General features: G+C 48.2%; 2 protein-coding genes across 4 annotated transcripts; one reads left to right on the top strand and one right to left on the bottom strand.

The window, feature by feature from the left end:
- Positions 1-2,279: 2,279 nt before the first annotated feature.
- On the bottom strand, positions 2,280-4,110 carry Thap11 (THAP domain containing 11). The gene has a single exon (XM_046434667.2). The coding sequence runs from the start codon at positions 3,843-3,845 to the stop codon at positions 2,940-2,942; it is 906 nt and encodes a 301-aa protein (XP_046290623.1). The 5' UTR covers positions 3,846-4,110; the 3' UTR covers positions 2,280-2,939.
- A 5,784-nt stretch (positions 4,111-9,894) lies between these two features.
- Positions 9,895-15,256, top strand: Cenpt (centromere protein T). 3 transcript variants are annotated; one of them, XM_046434299.1, is made up of 13 exons: positions 9,896-10,042; positions 11,154-11,244; positions 11,412-11,499; positions 11,584-11,680; positions 11,801-11,937; positions 12,081-12,117; positions 12,333-12,481; positions 13,097-13,297; positions 13,575-13,652; positions 13,892-13,985; positions 14,579-14,755; positions 14,843-14,947; positions 15,026-15,256. In XM_046434299.1, exons 1-13 carry the CDS (start codon positions 9,936-9,938, stop codon positions 15,147-15,149), a joined length of 1,485 nt encoding a protein of 494 aa, XP_046290255.1. In that variant the 5' UTR covers positions 9,896-9,935; the 3' UTR covers positions 15,150-15,256. The 3 variants fall into 3 exon arrangements, with proteins under 3 accessions (XP_058431934.1, XP_058431933.1, XP_046290255.1); XM_058575951.1 differs by having other exon boundaries at positions 9,895-10,042; positions 11,190-11,244; positions 11,412-11,680; XM_058575950.1 differs by having other exon boundaries at positions 9,895-10,042; positions 11,412-11,680.
- The last annotated feature ends 84 nt before the right edge of the window (positions 15,257-15,340 follow it).

The raw sequence follows: 15,340 nt of genomic DNA, 5'->3' as shown, positions 1-15,340 counted from the left end.
TTGGCATTAGCACGTCAAGAGAAAACTACAGTTCCCGGTGTGCTATGCATGGAGGCCCAGACACGGCCCGCAGCGCGGGAGGGGAGGCTAAGTCAGGGAGGGAGGCTACCCGGGAGAGCCCCTGAGAATTGTGGTCCAGCGGAAGCCTCTGGAACACGAAGGTTGGCGCCAGGGTAGGGTCAGGGCTCTGTAGTCGCCCTGTCCCAGCGGGCCGGCCCCGCCCAGTCTGTGCGGCCGTGGGTGGTTAGCCCCGCCTCTGTAGGAGGCCTGCCTGGCCCCGAGCTGGCCGGGGCGTCCCTCCCTGGGCCCCTGTGATGTTCGGCGATGTTCGGCTCGCGAAACCCCGCTGCCTTTGGGCTCCCACTGCCAATTCGAGCTGAGCCGTGAGGACTTAAGCCAGCCCGGGCGGAACCCAATTTCTGCTGTCCCACCATTTGGGAGCTCTGCCCCGGGGCCAGTTGGGCCTAAAGCTGGTTTCCAGCAGACTAGACTTCTTGGGTGAATCTCAGATGCCCCTCAGGTGGGGCTTTCTGGAGCTGATTACTCACATTTCTACAGCGGGATCTTCAAAACATTCTAAATTTTGTCTTTTCTTTCCAGCAGATAGCTATGAGTTTGATTTTTATTAAGAGAAATAACTAGCTCACCCAAAACTTTTCCCGATATTTAAAAGACTAGGAAATCAGTAAACCCTTCTCCCATCCTTTGCCCTTTACTTTCAACACCCTTTTCTTCGTTTCCCTGGTAACACAAACATCTGAAGGAAAGCTTATCTGTAGGTCAGGTTCATGCTGGGCAAATGGCTCTGCAGCCAACCTAGGACACCACAAGAAAGGGAAATAGCTTTAAGCCTTCTCTCGTGGCCTAAAATCTCTCAGTACTCCTGTTTTGCACCTTTAGCCACCCACACTTGCCACCTGGGGATGACTGGTAAGATCAAGCTAAACTTGATTAAATCCCAGGACTGTTCAGACCACTTTACCTATCTAAATGCTTCTACTACTCAGTCACTGAGAACTCTCTTCTATTACCTGCTAGTGGTACACCTGCACCTGGGGCTTTTCTTGCTCCGTGAACTGACCTCCTCCTCCCCTGGAAATCAAAACAGGTTGTGTGCAAGTAACCTCCAGACACTGGAAAGGGTCCAGGGAGTGCTGCTGAGAGGTTCAAGAGAAACAAAGTACATCAGCAGCATCCCTTGAAAGAACAGGAGCTCAAGGATACACTAAAGAGCAAGACCCAAGCCTGGGAAAGCCTCCACTCCAAGGAAGGAGAGTGGTGATATGTGAGAGACCAGTCTGATAAGGCTCAGCTGGTCTGGAATTGCAGCGCTATGCTTCTACCACCTGATTACCAGCCAGCTAGTCCTTGAAAGGCAAAGATCCAATCTGGTACCCCAGGTGCGCCCCTATACAACCTATGCTGTACCCTCCTTCCTCACAAAAGATTGTTTCCCACCTCAATGCCAAGGGACCAGAAGGGAAACAGATTAATTTTCGGGCCATTCCAGGTCACAGCCACACAGGTGGCTCTGTTCAGAAGAGAAGGAAGTCATTTAATAGTGCCCCATCACTCATAGTAAACAAGATAGCTCCAAAGGCATTCACCTCTAGATTGGCTTTGAGCTAAATTACTTGGAGCTATAGATAAAAATGTTACCCTTTCACCCCACCCCCCCACCCCCAGTAGCAGTAAAAAAATAAAGGCAGCCAAAAACATGAGTCAAGAGCTCACAAATTCCAACTCCTTAATGCCCTCTTTGGATAGCTCTTTCATACTGAAGGTGTACCAAGGCCAAGGTATCTGTACAAGAGTCCTGAGTACTGCAGGACCCATGGCTGCTTCCAGCTGTGGTCTTCGTGGCTTAAGTAATTGCTTGCATATGTGTACCCAACACTGTGCTAGGCCTTAGGAAGGAAATGATGAGCAAACTTCAATACCAGCTGAAAATTTAAGAGAATTTAAAACTCTCAGAGATAGGAGGACCTGAACAGTTACTCTTAGACTTCATCTTAGTCTCAGTTTCACCTTCTTGTTAAAAGGACATAAGGAGAAAACCAATGGGACTTTCGGTGCAGTTTCCAAATTCTTTGGGGTGAGCTGGGCCAGGAACTCTACAAGGACCTTGAGGCCAGGGTCCATGTGCTTAAGGTCACTTTATAGAGAAACCTGAAGAATATCTATTCTCAGGGGCATCCTGGTCTTTCAAATAGGCCTATTTCCCCAAATTTCAAGGACACTTAGGTGAATTTTATAAAAATAAAATGGCGAAACCCAAATAAAAACCTTACTTTTTGTTTAATTTGTTTTGCCAAACAAACACAGTGAAAACTTTAGTCTGACTAATTGTACAGAAAATAGAATTTGTAACCAGTAGCAAACATAACAGGATAAACCTAAGTCCCTGGCAAGCTGGATCTCCATCAGCAGGTCACCCAGATCCCCCATAAATGACCTCATGGATGGGGAGGTTCTAGGAGACAGAGGCACAGATCAACTAGTCCCCATTAGAATCACAGGCTGCACCTGAAAAGGTTAATCATGAAAAGGAGAACTGATGTTATTTGGATCTTCATCACTACCCACCGTAGAGTCTTCTCTGTTTGCTGGCAAACCTTAAGGTGTGGTTTTCCTAAACCCATAGTTCCTGGGCATCCCACCTGCATCCCTCTAGGGTAAGTTTCAAGTTCAGTGATTCTGAAGCCTCTGCCTAACCGGAATCTGCAACATAAAGTGGGGAGAAAGGGTACACAAAGTCATAATTGCTGGTGTCACCAATTAAGTCAGAAGCCCCAAGTGAAGGTGCCAGATCACCAGCAAGAATCCAGCTGCCCTAAGCCTCAGTACTGTCAACCACACTACAGGGGAGTTCCAACATCAGCCTGAGGATTCCTAGGGCTGCAAGGTCCAGGAGTTCTGCAGGCCGCAGAGGAATCCATTCACATTCCGTGCTTCTTACGGATGACAGCCATGGCAAGCAGACGATCCTTCTCACGAAGTTCTTCGCGCAGCTTGGCCTCGGTGAGACGCAAGTGGCGGATGCTACCCTTCATCTCTTTCATCTTCACTTCCATCAGCGCCAGGATGTCCCGCTGCTCGTTCAGTTTGCGCAGGAGCTCCTCCTCCGTGGTGCCAGACGACAACGAGTACGAATGGTCGGAGCCAGTATCTGGAAAGCCCTCTTCCCCTACTACCACCAACTGGGGGCCCATAGGGCACTCCGCGGCCTCCAGACCCGCTGTAGCAGCCTCTAGCTCTGACGCGGCAGCTGCGGCGGCTGCGCCCTCTGCGGCTGCGAACTCCACTTGCACTGTAAGGTCGATGGGCTTCACATCTTCTCCAGTGGGAGTGGTGGGCGCAGGCGGCACGGATCCCGGAGCTTGGCTGCTGTCTACAGCGGCCTGAAGGGTGAGGAGCACGGCCGCGGAGGCAGACACCAGGTTTGGCTGCAACTGGGCGGTCTGGCCAGTGGAGGCTGATGGCGAGGGTTGTTGTTGCTGTTGATGCTGCTGTTGCTGCTGCTGCTGTTGTTGCTGCCTGCGGCGGGCGGCCGCGGCCCCCGCGGGTCTGCGCGCTACTTTGCGCTCATTGACGCCGCGCAGTGGGAAGATGGTGGGAACGCGCACAGTATAGGTCTTGCGGCCGCCCTGGAAGTGAACGCTGCAAAGACGGTGGCCCGTGGTGGGCTGGAAGGTGGAGAAGCATCCACTGACGCCCGCACGGGACACGTTCTTGAGCCAGAGGCGCCGCAGTTCAGCGTCCTTGGGAAACGTGTAGAAGTGCAGCGCCTTGTCCCGGTGCGAGTTGTTGTAGCAGCCCGGTACGCAGCACGTAAAGCCAGGCATGGCTGCGCCGCGCGGCTCGGCCCGGCCCACCGGCCTCTTGAGCTCTTCGACGGCCCGGTCCGTCCGCCACCGCCAGCCCCTCGACGGGCGGCGCCGCGCGAGGCCTTAGGTAGCCTCCCACTATTGCCGCCGGGCGCAGGCGGCTCGGCCCGGCGCCCCGTGCCCAGAATACGCTTCCCGCCGGCCCGCGCCGCGCCACCCGCCCGGCCGTCCGCCTGCGCTCAGGAGTCGGCCCGGGGGACGCCGCGAAGGACCGCCTGGAAAGGAGGACTACGCCCCCCACAATGCACCGCGCTAAAAGCCGCTCACTTCCGGGAGGGGGCGTGCTTAATTCCGGCTGCTTTCCAGGGCACTGCAGCAGTCTCCCGAAAAAAATTCTTTTACAGACCCGGATCATCTTTGGTGGGCGAAAGAAGTGTGTTCTGGTGGAATGCTGTCACACAGACTGCTGCTTACAAGGACCCGGAATCCTGATGGGGTTGGGGATAAGGAGGCGTGCTTCAGCAGTACGCAAGCGCTGTGGGTATGCCCGCGGAGACTACGAGTCCCATGATGCTTCGCGCGAACTCGCGATTGTGGCTCCGAGCGCCGCCTAAGGAAAAGGTCCAGTTACTGCGGATTAGGATTTGGGCAAGATTGTGCTACCTGCCAGAAGCTGCCCCCAAATCCTGAGTGTCTTTGAGTGGACAGCATTCTTGCGAGAGAAGGAAACCTGGGCCTCGGTGACCCGAAGGAGCTCAGGAACCACTTTCTCTGCCTTGGAGACTTCCGACTCACCCTGCTTTGACTCACTTACATAATTTAAATCACTACTAGGCAACTATTTGCAGTACATAGGGCAGGGGGCTGCAAGGAGCCAGAATGACCAGGCCCTTTCCTCTTGGAGCCAGAAACCCTAGAAGGATTAAGATCTGTCTTTTCCATAATAGATGTGAATGTTGCAAATAGATGGCTAGTCAGAAGTAAACGTTACAAATGAACAAATAGGGCACAGGGAAAAATGGAAGTGGTGGTGATCATGAACTTAGAAAGTTAGAACCGTTAAGTCCTTGATTGGAAGTTGTAGCCTTTTCTTGGCCCTTAAAGGGCATGGGAGCAGACAGCCAGGGTAGCAAAAGCGCTGAAAGATAACAAACTGGACCATGTTAGAGAATTTGGTATTTTATTCTGCAGGTAACTGGGAACCATCGAAGAGTTTTAAGTAAAAGGACTTGCATTGTAGGTAATACCTCTCTCTCTCCCTTGACATCTTTGGGAGAAAATCTTTTAAAGCGTAATGAGGCTGTGAAAATGAGAGAGGAGCCAGGCAATAGACATGGAAGTTACCTGCAAATTAGCCTTTCTTTGCAGAGTTCTCCATTTCTCCTATTTTTTTCTTGCCCCTTTTCACCCTTTTTCCTGACTCCCCCCACTCCCGCCCCCTTGTGGTACTGGGAATTGAACCCAGGACCCTCTCTAAGCTAGCTTCAGCCCTTTTAATTTATTTAATTTCTTTGTTTTTATGGTACTGAGGATTGAACCCAGGAGTGCCCTACTGCTGTGCTATGTCCCAGCCATATATCCATATATATATATATATATATATGGTTTATTTTTTATTTATTTATCGGCCGTGCTGAAAATCAAACCCAGTGCCTCACACATGCTAGGCAAGCACTCTACCATTAAGCCACAACCCCAACCACAGGCCCATCCCCTTTTAAAATTTTATCTTGAGATAGTGTCTCCTTAAGTTGCCTAGGCTGGCCTGGAATAGACAATCCTCCTGCCTCAGCCTCTGGAGGAGTTTATAGGAGTATGCCATTGGCTCTTCTTATTTATTATTATTATTATTATTATTATTATTATTATTATTATTATTATTATTTATTGTAGATGAACATAATACCTTTATTTATTTATTTATTTATTTATTTGCTTGTTTGTTTATTTTTATGTGGTGCTGAGGATTGAACCCTGTGCTTCAGGCATGCTAGGCAAGCACTCTACCACAACCTCAGCCCCTCTTTTTATTTTTTTGTTTGTTTGTTCGTTTATTGTTCTTTATCACAAAGGGGACTCATGCTTTAAATGTTTTAGAAAAATACAGGACAATTTGGGGGAAAAAGTAACTTATTTCTAACACTCAGACATTTGGACTGTGCCTGGCTTATTTTTTATTTTGAAAGAGCCTCATGAAGTCATCCAAGATGGCCTTGAATTTGTGATCTTCCTGCCTCAGCCTCCCAAGTAGCTGGCATCATAGGCATGTCCTACCAAGCCTAAACTTTTATATTTGCTTAAATTTTTGTAAGATGTATAGACATAAAAATTAGCAAAAGATCATTGTTATGTATTTTCATTGTCATACAGCTATTAATATGGTTCAGTTCCTCTCTATGTTAAGATTCACTGTACTTAAAAATTGAAGAGAACTGGGCGAAGTGGTGCATGCCTGTAATCTCAGAGACTCAGGAGGCTGAGGCAGGAAGATCACAAATTCAAAGCTAGCCTGAGCAATTTAGTGAGACTCTAAGACACTCAAAGCATATTTAGGGAGTTGCATCTGAGTGGTAGGGAATGCAAGGCCCTGGATTTGCTGGGGAAAGGCAAGAAGCTTATCACATGTCTGTGTTTCCAATCTTACCTACTCTACAATCTGTTCTTCACATGGCTACCAAAGAAAATCTGGTTAAGTCATACCTCTGCTTAAATCTCTCTAGTGACTTTCTATTCCATTTAGAATACTTTCTAAATTCCTTCCTAGAACTTACAAGACTCTATATAGCCAGGCATAGTGGTGCACGCCTATAATACTATCAATCTATAACTACAAAAAGTAAATAAATAAAATAAAGGTCCATCAACAACCAAAAAATACACATTTTTTTTTTAAAGAAAGGAAAAAACGTCTTAAGGAACTTCTTCTCTTCACTAGAGAAGGAAAGGTACTGTCAATATGGGCTGGGGTTGTGGCTCAGTGGTAGAATACTTGCCTAGCACATGCAAGGCCCTGGGTTCAATCCTCAGCACCACATAAATAAATAAAGCTATTGTATTCAGCTACAACTAAAAAATAATATTTTTTTTTAAAAAAAAGAACTGTCAAGGGGCTGGGGTTGTGGCTCAGTGGTAGAGTGCTTGCCTAGCATGTGGGAGGCACTGGGTTCGATTCTCAGCACCACATATAAATAAATAAAGGTCCATCAACAACTAATAAAATATTAAAAAAAAGAACTGTCAATAAGAAAATAATAATCAGGAAATAAAAACAAATAAATAAGGAAGAAAAAATGGTAAGAGGAGTCACACTTAAACATCAAGGCGAAACTGGGCATGGTGGTGCACCCCTATAATCCCAGCAGCTTGGGAGCCTGAGACAGGGGCTTGTGTATGTTAGGCAAGTACTTTATCTACTACTCAGACATGCCCAGATCTTTCTTTTTTGTGTGTTTGTGGTACTGGGAATTGAACCCTGGGCCTTGTATGTGGTAAGCAAGTGCTACCACATACTTATATTCCCAGACCTAGTCCTTGATTTTGAGACAGGTTTCCCCAGGTTAGCTTTAAGAATTTTGGGGGGGCTGGGGATGTGGCTCAAGCAGTAGTGTGCTTGCCTGGCATGCATGCGGCCCAGGTTCAATCCTCAGCACCACATACAAACAAAGATGTTGTGTCTGCTGAAAAACTAAAAAATAAATATTTAATTAAAAAAAGTTTTTTTTTTTTTTTTTCTTTCAGGGAGGGAATTGAACCCAGGGGTGCTTTAACACTGAGCCATACCCTCAGCCCTTTTTATTTTTGGAGACAGGGTCTTGCTAAATTGCTTAGGCAGGTTTCCAATTTGTGATCCTCCTGTCTCAACCTCCTGAATCGCTGGGATTACAGATGTGTGTACTGTACATAGCTGGCCTCAACTCTTTTTTTTTTTTTAAGTTAAACACAGACACAAAATCTTTGTTTTACTTATTTATTTCATGTGGTGCTGAGGCTCGAACCCAGTGCCTCACGTGTGCAAGGTAAGTACTCTACCACTGAGTCACAACCCCAGCCCTTGGCCTCAACTCTTGATCCTTCTATCTCATAGTTCCAAGTACTGGAACTATAGGCATGGGCATTACACCCAACTATCATGATTAAAATAAACAGTTGGGCACCTTGGTGCATGCCTTTAATCCCACCAATTCAGGAGGCTGAGCAGGAAGATCACAAGTTCAAGGCCAGCCTCAGCAACTTAGCCAGGCTTTGAGCAAGTTGGCAAGACCGTGTCTCAAAATTAAAAAAAAAAAAAAAAAAAAAAAGAGGGCTGGGGATATAGCTCAGTGGTAAAGCACCCCTAGACTCAATTCCTAGAACCCAAAACAAAACAAAGGGCTGGGGATGTGGCTCAAGTGGTAGCGCGCTCATCTGGCATGCCTGCGGCCGGGGTTCGATCCTCAGCACCACATACCAACAAAGATGTTGTGTCTGCCAATAACTAAAAATATAAATTAAAAAAAAGAAAAAAAAAACAAAAACAAAGAAAAAATCTTCAGAATCACAATTAAAAAAAAAAATAACAAAAACCTGGGCTTAGGTGTTTGGTAGTGACCATGAAAATGTGACTGCAAAGACCTAGCAAGTTAAGTCAGATAGCCAACATTGTTGTGCACACCTGTAATCCTAGGTACTTGGGAGGTTGAGGCAGGAAGATCACAAGTTTGAGGCCAACCCCCGGGGGATTTATGGATAATACCTTTCCCCCTTTTTTTTTTTTATTTTCCAAAATAAAATAACGTTAGAAAAGACTGGAATGTAACTCATAGGTAGATCATTCCTGGTGTCTATCCCCACTATTGAAAAAAAAAATGTCACATAACAAAGAGATCAGGCATAAATGACAAATATTTTTTTTTAAAGCAAGGAGTATTGGTATGCTTTCCTTTTACAGTTTTTAAAAAAGTTTTTAGATGTAGATGGACACAATACCTTTACTTTATTAATTTTTATGTGTTCCTGAGGATCAAACCCAGTGCCTCACACGTGCTAGGCAAGTGCTCTACTACTGAGCCACAACCCCAGCCCTCCCTACTTTTTTTGAGAAAAGGTCTCACTAAATTATCCATGTTGGTCTTGAACTTGTGATCCTCCTGCCTAAGTTGCTGGGATTACAGGTGTGCTGCACCCGCCAGGCAGTTCTATTATTTTCAGAAGCTAGAATCTAATTTTTCTTTGCTCCTTCCCCACTCCCACACCCCTAAATATGGGGATGGAACCCAGGGGTAAAGTAACCGCTGAGTAATATCCCAGCCCAGCACTTTTAATTTTTTGGTACTTATTGAGCCCAAGGGTGCTTTATCACTGAGTTACATCCCCAGTCATTTTTATTTTTTATTTTGAGACAGGGTCTCACTAAATTGGCTCGTTAAATTGCTAGGCTGGTCTGGAAGTTGCGATCCAAGTCTCAGGGATTACAGGAATGCGTCACCGCGCCCGGATCCCAGCAATTAAATTATTTATTTATTTATTTATGTTTCATAAGGTCTCGCTAAATTGCCAAGGCTGACTTACTGGCCATCTTTCTTAGTCTCCCTACTGAATTACTGGTATTACTGGTGTGGGTTATCACACGTTTGTTTTGTTTTACTGACAAACACAAATATGCCTATGCACTAGTCGAGGTGGCGCACGTTTGTAATCTCTGCGATTTAGGAGGCTGAGACCGAAGGATCGCAAATTCTAAGTCAGCCTCAGCAATTTAACGAGACTCTGAATCAAAATTTTAGAAAGGGCTTGGAGATGTAGCTCCGCGGTAGGAGCACCCCTGGGTGCTCAGTCCCCAACACCCGTCCCGACACGAATCTTTATTAGGTGGGTTTCAGCCTTATCTTATAGATGAGGAAACCAAAATTTGGAGTGGAGCATACAGTTGCCCAGCCTTACGTTTGGAAAGGCTGCCTCCAAAGCTATAGTTAGCAATCACCCAGGTACGCGCGGCGCACCGCGGGTAAGGCTAAAACTTCAATTCCCGTGGGGCTGTGCGGAAGCATCGCGATATCTTCCTTAAATGCGGCGGCGGGAACGCAGCATCGGCAGTTTCCTGGGCGGTTGCGAAAGCCGGAGGCGGTGGGGATGGCCGACAACTGGGACAGCGAGCCTACTATTCGCACGGTCCTGCAGCGCGTGCTGGATAACGCGGATTCGCGTACCCCGCGGCGACCCCGGAGTTCCGGGGCTGGGTATGGGAAGGCGACGCAATTAGAAGGACCCGGGAGTGGGGTCTTGGTGGGAGCCAACATCAACCCCATTTGGAGAGGGCAACAGTCCCAGAGAGAAGCAGAGCTCTGGGCACCGAGAATTGCTCCACTCCCCTAGCCTGGCTCGGCCGAGCTGTTTGTGCCCCTACCCTGGAGCTCCAGGCACCTGGAGCTCCAGGCAACCAGGCCTCGGGACCACAGAGTGCACTCTCGGAGTCTTCGACTTCTGGAGTCAGAAGGATACTTGCTCAGTTTTCTAGGCTGTTTGGCCCACACCACCCAGGGTGTGTCCAGACATCTGCCCTTGCCTTCCGGGTGGTCCCCACCTTTTCCTGCACATTCAGCCCTACTCTGTAGCTTCCAGCTGAAAGATGGGAACGGAACTAGAGAGAACAGCCTTCGCAGAAGTTGGGAGACAGGAACTAGAAAGATGTTTTACTAGGGAGCAGGAATTTGTCCTGACTTGGAGGGAGTGACCCTGGGAGAGGGTTGTGGTTATCTCATGGGACAGAGGGTGCAGAAGTGGGAATTTGAGACAGTTCAGTCCTTTCCCTTATAAAGGAGTGGGAAGTCATTCATGATAGATTTTTTTACCTATGAGTGAAGAGATAGAACCTGTGCTCAGGGAATATTTATGTGATTCTGAGAGTTACTGGACTGGGGAGCCAGAATTGGGTGACCCATTTTAGTCTCCCATCAGATCCTGACAAGTAATCAAAAGGATTAAGAATACTTAAATAGCCTTCAGACTTTTAAAAGTGTTTGGAATGGAAGCTCTTCCGATATTCCTCTTGTCTGTATGGCTAATCCCAACTTATCCTTTATGGTTCTGCTAAAGTCACTTTGTGAAGGCTTCTTCAGTACCCCTCTGGATCAATCATGGTCCCTTTCTTCCCATACCTAATAGTTCTCTTTCACACACATACACCCCTGTTGACACAGAGGCTATGGAAGGCTCAAGTGGTTTCTGGGTTCTTATCTCTAAGAGAAAAGGGCTTTAAACCAAGACCCCTGGTGAAAGCATGTCTCTGCATCATATAGCCTGTCATTTCAATTCCTTTACATAATTCTTAGAAAATTGGTCTTTACACAGTGCCCAGAGAGCCCTACTTAAAACATCTTCCTCCAGGAGGCTGAGTAGCAGAACAAAGACATCTGCCAAACAGCGTTCCCATGGAGTCAGGGTAAGTGCCCAGTCCACTGATGACTATAGGGCCCAGACTGCCTTCTTGGGGCTATCAGGTCTATTTCTGCTCTGGAGCCCATCTTGAAGGACTGCCCAGGCAAAAAAAACAAAACAAAACAACAACAACGAAAAAACAGACTAGTTGCATGATGCTTTCACCCACAGTCTATTGGCAGACTGGCCCACATTCAAGTCATTGGTAACCTAAAGGAACAGACACCCCGGACTCTGGTAAAGAACATCCTAATAACTGGTGAGTGGGCACTAATCTGCCAGGCAGAGATAGGCACCAATCCTGCGTTAACCCTCATTCAAGGAAGCCTCTGCTGTTCTGCAGCCCCAGAATCTTCCATCCTCATGCCAGAGTCCGTGGTGAAGCCAGTGCCAGCACTGCAGGTGATCCAACCCTCCAGAAGGGAAAGCAGTCAGGGCAGGTACACAGTGAACTTTCCTCCTGGGCTGGGCTGTTGAGTTGTTCTGGTCTGGGCACCTCTTGGTTCCAAATGCCAAAGTTGGGCTTCCTTGCCTGTCTGAGATAAGATCTGTCCTCATAGCCTGGAGCTACAACTTCCTGAACTTGAGCCCCCCACAACCCTGGCTGCAGGTCTGCCAGCCTCTGGCAGGAAGAAGCAGAGGCTGAGATTGTCAGTGTTTCAGCAGGAAGTAGACCAGGGGCTGCCTCATTTGCAAGGTAAGGCCTAGGATACCACCTGTTGCTGTCCTCTGCCTCCTGTTTTCTGAAGAGGCTTAAGGAGGCCTGAGGGAGAGCTTTCATGGACTCTAATAATTTACCGTGATTTCTTCTTTTTACATCTTCGTTTTGGTCACTGACAGAGCATCCTGAAAATGCTGATGCCTCATCCCTTACCAGGTATTATTCCCTGTTCTGGGGGTTGATGGAGTAGAGGCTTGGGGAGAGAGGTTCTTACTGATGGAATCTAGCCATATGATCCTTGCTGGTTCTAGCCTCACACACTTGTGACTACATTCTAAAAGATGAGAACCCCAAGGGCAGATAGGGGCATTCCTTTGGGGACATTGGGCCTCACGTACCTGACTTTCCTCTTGCCTCCTCCCTACCACCAGCTCCCTCAACCTGACTTTTGCTACACCTCTTAAGCCACAGTCAGTGAGGAGACCTGGTTTGGCTCGCAGACCTCCCCGCCCCCGTGCTATAGATGTGGGTGCCTTGTTGCAGGATCTGCAAGATAATTCCTTGGCCTTGGCTCCTCCAGGTAAGGTTGAGATTTTGCCTTTCAGCATTTGGGAGAAGGTACTTCCCTATGACAGATTGGAGATACTCCTCACTCTGGGGTTGTACCCCTCTTGGTGGAATCAAAGATAGCATTTGAGCCTGGCTAATAGGTCTATGTCTTTCCATGGTTATTGGCACTGGCCTTGGTGGAGCTCAGTCTGAGTGTCTCCATTTCTTCCAGAATCTCAAATCCTTGAACTACAGGGGTAGGGTAGGAAAGGGGTGTGGTCTGGTGGTTGAAACTCATTGGAAGAATGAAAGGCGGATTCATGATCAGCAAGCCAGTTAGAGCTGACCTGGGAGCCTGATTCCCTAAGACAAGTCAAATTTATCAGAGTAGGAAAATTTCTGGGCCGAAGGAAAGTGAAGAGTACAGGTAAGGTAAACAGTTGCAGGTGGGCAAGCTGTGGACCAAAGGCAGGAAGGTAAGCAATGAAAGCAGTGGAAGGGAGATGAAGTTTAGGGTGTAGGTCATCTCTCTCTGAGACCACTCAGTCAGGGCACACCCATGGGGCCAATTGCTCAGACCCTGGCAACTCAGTATCAGCAGGTTATCCTTTAATACACTGAATGCCAGCTGGCTCTTGATCTTCAGGTGACAGCCTTAAAACCCCTATTGCAAATCTGCCATCGGACACTGTACTGGAAGACACCCAGCCATTCTCACAGTCCTTGGTTGGCTGCTCCCCCAGTGTACATCGCTCTCTGCCCAACCCCTTTCCTACTGGTACTGAAGATGCTGAGAGGACTATGGGGGACAGGACACAGAGCAGTGGACCTGGGCTACAGAACCACAGTGAGTATGTAGGGCAGGTGGCCTGGAGCCAAGCTTAGCTTGGACAAGTTAACACTGTTGATTTTCCCTCCTCAAGCCCTAGCACTGTGTTCCCCAAAGCATTCTGGCTGGAGGTTCTTCCTCCACCCAAAACAGTGTCAGTGTTGGACCAGAAGATTTCACATTAGTGCCCTGGTGCTGCCTCTGACTTGGTCTTTCCTCAATGAGTGGGGCTTGCCTTGCTGCTCCATCTTTACCCTTCTTGGAGCCACAGCCTTGGCCTGCTTTGTTTCAAAAGTAATGGAAGCAGAGGAATCCCAGGAGGCAGAGGAGCCAGAAGGATCTTCAGAGGATGAGAACACCTCTGACAGGCCAGGTAAGAAGCCTAGTATGTGGATTAGTGGGTAAATGGCAACAGCTGTGTTCAGGCCCTGCACACACAAGGGGCTTGCCTGTATTGTTTCTGGGTAGGGAGCCAGGGAGACTCTGAGGGATACTTGTTTAGCTGGAGCTAGTTGAAGCTCTTGAGAAACAGGAAAAGACTTTACTGGACCTGTATAACTGGGTGAGATGGGTCAAATGTGAGCTTCCTATGACCCTACCCTTTCTCTGCAGCAAGTCCACAATTGGCATCCAGTACACCCAGGTTCCTTCAGGCCAAGCGACTGCATTCAATTCTTGAGCCAGCCCCACCGCCTGATGTTGCAGTGTAAGATTCCATGACCCTGTTACTCATGGGCCTCTTGGGAAAGGGCCAGGCACTGAAGTCAGCATTAGGTACCTTGCGCACAGTCATCCCCTTTTCCACAGGTATGCAGATGATTATCCAGCACAGCAGCCTGAGCCAGTATGGGGAGATACTTCCCAAGGGCATATCTGATCCTGATGCCTACCTCCAAGAGCTTACGGGAGCTAGGGTGAGGTAGATGTGCCTAGGTCAGTGTGTATTCAGGGCTTCCCGAAGGAGGATTAGCAGAATCAGGACAGGCAGTGATAAGACTCCTGAGGGGAGAAAATATTCATTCTGAGGCCAAGGGATCGCAGGCCTGAGCAAGTACCATTGTATATGATGAGGCTAGACTTGGACATTGTATCCAGACTGGACAAACAGGGTCCAGGGAAACACTGGACCCAACTTTCTGTGTGGTCCCAAGTCCACTGCTTCTCAGTAGATGGTTGAGATTGCTGGTCCAAGCTAAGGAGCACATGGACTCAGTCTTATCAGGAGTCAGTAGGACTTGCCCTTATTAGGGACCTTCTCAAGTAAAGCAGTTTAACCATCTCTGCCATTCCTGCCCCCAGCTTGTCTTCAGAGACTAGGGAGCCTGTGTCAGCCCGGGTTACCCCCAGACCCCGAACTGCTGGCTCCAGGCCCCGTCAAGATTCCTACAAGGCTGGACTGAACCACTATGCAAAACTCTTCAGCTTCTTTGCTAAGATGCCCATGGAGAGGAAGGCTTTTGAAATGGTGGAGAAATGGTGAGTCTTGGACACCTGGATGGAAAGTGGGGCCTCTCAGATTATGAACAGACCGTTCAGTCTGCTGTAACCCAAACTTCTTGGCAGCCTAGACAAGTATTTCCAGCACCTTTGCAATGACCTGGAGGTATTTGCTGCTCATGCTGGCCGAAAGACTGTGAGGCCAGAAGACTTGGAACTGTTGATGCGACGGTGAGTAAGCAGAAGAGGAAGGCTGGGTGTGGGAGTGCTGGTACTGATTCCCTACACCCCTCTCTTCCTCTGCTGCAGGCAGGGCCTGATCACTGACCAAGTCTCATTGTATGTGCTTGTGGAACGACACCTACCCCTGGAGTACCGGCAGCTGCTCATCCCCTGTGCATTCAGTGGGAATTCTGTCTTCCCTGTGCAGTAGTGGCCAGGTTTCAATATGCCGTCTCCCCACCTGAGGCCTCTTAACCCCACATAACCCTCCAGCTCTCCTCCCTGTCCCCTAGCATCAATAAATTGTGACAAATAGAATATTCTGCTTTTTGGTTCATATCCTAACCTCCCAAATCCTCCTTCCATTACCACCCAACATCTCAACATAGCCTCGAAAACGGT

This window comes from Marmota monax, unplaced genomic scaffold (assembly GCF_021218885.2).
Source record: "Marmota monax isolate L192 unplaced genomic scaffold, Marmota_monax_Labrador192_F-V1.1 WCK01_AAM20220418_F8-fsc00024, whole genome shotgun sequence".
NCBI classification, from domain to species: Eukaryota; Metazoa; Chordata; class Mammalia; order Rodentia; family Sciuridae; genus Marmota; species Marmota monax.
Note: the sequence above shows the minus strand (reverse complement) of the source record. Positions and strands in the feature narration are given on the sequence as shown.

Bases quoted from the DNA above. Each gene is read 5' to 3' on its own strand.
- Thap11 (XM_046434667.2), bottom strand. From the start codon at position 3,845: ATGCCTGGCTTTACGTGCTGCGTACCGGGCTGCTACAACAACTCGCAC.
- Cenpt (XM_058575950.1), top strand. From the start codon at position 9,936: ATGGCCGACAACTGGGACAGCGAGCCTACTATTCGCACGGTCCTGCAG. The intron at 12,118-12,332 runs GTATTATTCCCT...CCCTACCACCAG, and splicing joins GATGCCTCATCCCTTACCAG to CTCCCTCAACCTGACTTTTG. The intron at 14,948-15,025 runs GTGAGTAAGCAG...CCTCTGCTGCAG, and splicing joins TTGGAACTGTTGATGCGACG to GCAGGGCCTGATCACTGACC.